This window comes from Rhagoletis pomonella, unplaced genomic scaffold (assembly GCF_013731165.1).
Source record: "Rhagoletis pomonella isolate Grant_MI unplaced genomic scaffold, Rhpom_1.0 Rhpom_scaffold_00007, whole genome shotgun sequence".
Classification (NCBI taxonomy): Eukaryota; Metazoa; Arthropoda; class Insecta; order Diptera; family Tephritidae; genus Rhagoletis; species Rhagoletis pomonella.
In genome coordinates, this window is record NW_023458561.1 from 47857881 (window position 1) to 47862520 (window position 4640).

General features: G+C 40.8%; 1 protein-coding gene across 1 annotated transcript; it reads left to right on the plus strand.

Moving 5' to 3' along the window:
- The first annotated feature begins 1852 nt into the window (after positions 1–1852).
- On the plus strand, positions 1853–3881 carry LOC118742958 (tubulin-specific chaperone cofactor E-like protein). The gene has a single exon (XM_036475394.1). It carries the CDS (start codon positions 1879–1881, stop codon positions 3556–3558), a length of 1680 nt encoding a protein of 559 aa, XP_036331287.1. The 5' UTR covers positions 1853–1878; the 3' UTR covers positions 3559–3881.
- The last annotated feature ends 759 nt before the right edge of the window (positions 3882–4640 follow it).

Consider the following 4640-nt stretch of genomic DNA (forward strand, 5'->3'; position numbering starts at 1 on the left):
AAAAAAGCTTTTCCTGTAAATCCTGCAAATCGCCAATCACCTGGAACAGGGCTAATATTTTAGTTTTAAGCAACCATCTGATTTTCACGGCAGTTATCTCCCCTCAAAAGAGTCAAAGAGCAGAGAAGGTGCATATTTTGCCTTACAAGGGTTTGAAATTTTAAGGAACTAACACAGAGTTTTCTCACCGGTTTGCCTTTGTTTTAAAATCGAACACGAAAAGAGAAAGCGGCAATGAAAATGCAAATTTTTTTCGTAGAATTAAAATAACTCTTAGGAAATATTTCCATTAGACACCTTGCTTTAACCGGCTTCAAAAAAAAATGAGGAGGTTATCAATTCGTCGGAATATTATTCTATTTTTGTATGTATGTTACCGCATAACTTTGGACCAGGTTACCAATTTCTATAATTCTTTTTTAAAGGAAAGAGAGAGATAGTTTTTTGCATACTCGGATCTTACCGAATGATTGATCCGAAGAAAATGTATGTAGCTGTTTTTCAAAACCGTTATCTCTTTGACTGTTGAAATGCAGGGTTCAAAAAAAGATTAATTTAAAGAAAAATGAATCATAAATAGACATAAGCAAAAAAAAATGTTGATAAGAAAACGAATTAAAGACGCCTCTATGTAGTTTTGCAGGTAAATTTTCATAATTTTATGTTTTTTATAACAATACGGTCGTGTACTAACCACTAACTACAATGCTTATCGCGCTCTCACGCTCTCTCTCTCTCCCTATCTCCCTGTCTCCCTGTCATTCTGCCAACAAATTGTTCTTTGTTTTGACACTAGCACTGCGCAGCTGATTTTCTGAAAATCCCACAACCTCGGTGGTGGTTGTGGCGGCGCCCCTGTTCTTTAATAAAAAGCCAGTCAAACAACTAGCGACCTACACAAAAAGCCAGAATACAGACAATTTACTGGTTCTCCCGTCTGTTTCTCTGTTTAGGTGAGCAAACGCCAGCACGAAGCGCTCAACGAGTAGCGCAAAACTGCAAATGACACAGGGTTGTGAGCGGTGTACAGTGGAAAATACTGTAGTACAATTACAAAAACAACAACAACAAAACAATAAAAATAACGAATCAAAAAGCTACGGAAACAGAAAATAGCAGTGGATGTTGTAGCAGCGCAGGCACCAAACAGTCAGTGAGCCAGTGAACCAGTGAAGGCAGCAGTGAGCAGCAATTTAGTCTACATTTGTTTTCTTTGTTCACAACTTTACAAAATTAAATTAGTGCGCAATAGAAATTAAAAATTTTTTGTTTCATTTTTCTATTGTTGATGAAAATTACATCACATAAAACTTGAACACTTTATTGGAGAAATGAAAAAGTCATAAAATCGAAATTCGTTACTAAACAAAACGCTGCTAAAGTCGAAAACAAATTCAAAGCAGAGGATATTAAAGAAAAGCAACACAAAACGTGAAAAAGGGATTTGACTGCACATTTTCAAGTGAGACAACAAAAGCCATAACGAAAAATAATAAAACAAAAAACTTGCATATTAAACACCAACAAAGCGATTGCCTTCGCCGTGCAGCGAGTGCCCCGAATGCAATTTGCTCATATGTACCAAAACTCAAGTGGCCACGATTCAAGCGTCGTCGTCGTCGTCGTCGCCGCCATTGCCTTTGCTGGAGCGAGTGCATGCAGACGAGGAATATTTGGGAGGTATAGCCAGAGCATCAGCAGCAGCCAAAGTTGCAGCCGCTGGAACAGGAAGAGCGCTTGTAGTGTTAGTCGTAGTCGTAATCGTAATCGTAGCCATCGTCATAGAGGTAGCTGTAGAAGCTTAGATATCCGTTGTAGTAGCCTTTGTTGCACACCAGGCACACGCTCAAATACGGGTGAACGCCATCAGCCATCAGCATGCCATCACTACTGGAAGCATTGGAAAGAAAATATTTCACCGATTGTCAATTAGAGAATTTGAACGGCGACGACACAGCTGCTGAGGCAGAAAAGGGCCTTATATCCATCTACATACCGCGCTTGCCACCGCTACTCTGCGTGCCCGAGTTGTTGGTATTGAACGACTGTGACATTGACTGTGCGGGTGATTTCGAAGCCATAAAAGAGAAATGTCGCCGCGTACGTGAACTAGATTTGGCGCAGAATAAGCTAAATGACTGGCAAGAGGTCTTCCATATACTCGAACACATGCCGCGCGTGGAGTTCCTCAATTTGAGCAAAAATCATTTGGTCGGTCCAATATGCAATCCCTCCACGTTGCCGACGAATAGTCTTAAAAGTATGGTGCTAAATGGTACTTACCTGGACTGGCCAAGCGTAGAAGTGTTGTTGGATAATTTGCCATTGTTAGAGGAATTACATTTGAGTTTAAATGACTACAAAGAAGTGCTCATTGATTCGATTGAGTTTGCCGAGCGTGATGAAGATGTGGCTGGGGGAGAGGTGGTAAGCGTTGCGCATGCAGATGGCGAGGTTACCGAGCGCAACGAGCGTAACGACAACAAACAAAGTGATTCACACAATTTAACCGCCACAACAGCGGCAGCGGCAGCGTCAGCAGCAGGGACGACAGCAGCTGAGGCACCAGAAACAGAGAGAGAGATAGAAACAGAAACAGAAACAGAAACGCCAGCAACACCACCGCCAACACCAACTTCACCCACAGGCAGCTATACAGAATCGAAACGCAAGCGTATACGACCACATAGAAAGTTGAAAACGTTACACTTCACCGGCAATCCAGTCGAAAGTTGGCTCGAGATTTGCCGCTTGGGACGCGTTTTTCCCAGCCTCGAAAATTTGGTGCTCGCCGACTGTCCCATCAAAGCCATACAGGCCAATGTAGGCAATAGCGGGAATGGCAGCAGCACAACCGCCGCCGCCAACAACAACACCGACGAAGACTGCACAACCGCCTGCGAAGATGATGTCGAAATGTCCAACAAAGCTGAATGTCCGCACAAGCATTTTCACAATTTGCTCTTTCTCAATCTCAGCTACTCGAACATTAGCGCCTGGGACGATATCGATCAGATTGCGAAATTCCCGAAATTACGTAATTTACGCGTAAAGAATTGGCCACTCTGGGAGCGACTCGAGTGTACCGAACACGAACGTCGCCAGCTGCTAATCGCACGTTTGCCGAATGTGTGCCTACTCAACGGTGGCGGCGTGATCAGCGCGGACGAACGCGAGGATGCAGAGCGCGCTTTTATACGCCACTACATGGACAAACCGGATTGGGAGCGACCCAAGCGCTATGATGAACTGGTAGCTAAACATGGCAAGCTGGATCCGTTAGTTGACATAAATCTTAAGCCTGATAAACGCCTAAAAGTATTCATTACATATAGGGATAAAACGGAAACACGTTTGCTCGATGTCTATTGCACAGTGGCCGATCTGAAGACGCGGTTAGAGAAGTTAATCGATTTGCCGTCGAACAAAATGCGTTTGTACTATGTAGATCAAGACTTTAAAGAATTCGGACCAGAACTAATGAAGTATCCAAATAAGCGTTTATATAGCTATAACATACAAGCGGGTGATGAAATCATAATCGATGAGAAAAAATAGGTATTTAAGTTTAATGAAAAGAAAAATAAAAAATTTAAATTAAAGCAATTACAAAACGCGTTACGACTAAATGCATCAAAGATGCGATGCTTTTAATTATACTACATACATATGCACATATATGTATGTAGGTAGGACAATGTAAATATTTTATAAAGTTAGTAAACAAGAACTATATAGTTTATAATGTATCTACCTTGTAAAAGAAAACAGCGCTATTTACGAAACAAACTACTGTGGTACACGAGCGTGCTATATGATTATGTGCATATGTATGAATTGTACGAGTATGTACGTAATATATAAATAATAACAATAAAATATACATACAAAAAAATACAATAACAAATACAAAGCTTTTGCTATGTTACTTCTATTTCTTTGTTGTTTACGACTTACTTGTTGCTTCGCATAATTGACTAATGTGGGACTGGATTTCGCAAAACGTTTTAGCCACTAAGCCGATGTTAGTACGCATTAGCATGGATAGTTGCACAGTGGGACGTCGTCCTATAAGCTGCGGCAAAAAGTAGTAACCCCGTTTATCGACGGCTGATTGGAAGATCGACCTATCGCGTAAGTCGGTTCGAAAACGCTCTCTGAGATAATACATCGGCAGCTGAGAAAGGGCGTTTTTCGACCAAATTCTGAAGGGCGTTCTTGAGCCATTTTCTCAAAAAGGGCTTTTTCGAACCGGCTGCCGTCGATATTAAAAGTGGAAAATGACAAAGGTCCACGTACCGACACGCCCACAGCTCTTGGGGCGGGATATGGTAAATGTTATCATATTTAAATGAAATCCGGAGAAAATCTTAAATCTGTTAATACTTGCGTCAACCAACTGTAAAGATATTGGAGCAAATATTAAAAAGTTATATTTTAATTAAATTTTGTGTACCCTGGTCGTTTACTCCAAAGTTTTTTCTAATTTGGAAGATAATGAAGATTGCCTATATATCCGGACTAGTAGAAATTATTATTAGTTTCAACTACTTGCGTCAAAATCAAAGTTTTTCCTTACAAATTTATTTTTTACAATAGGGGTATTCATTTAACGTCACAAACTGACGACAAACGCGATA

Bases quoted from the DNA above. Each gene is read 5' to 3' on its own strand.
- LOC118742958 (XM_036475394.1), top strand. From the start codon at position 1,879: ATGCCATCACTACTGGAAGCATTGGAAAGAAAATATTTCACCGATTGT.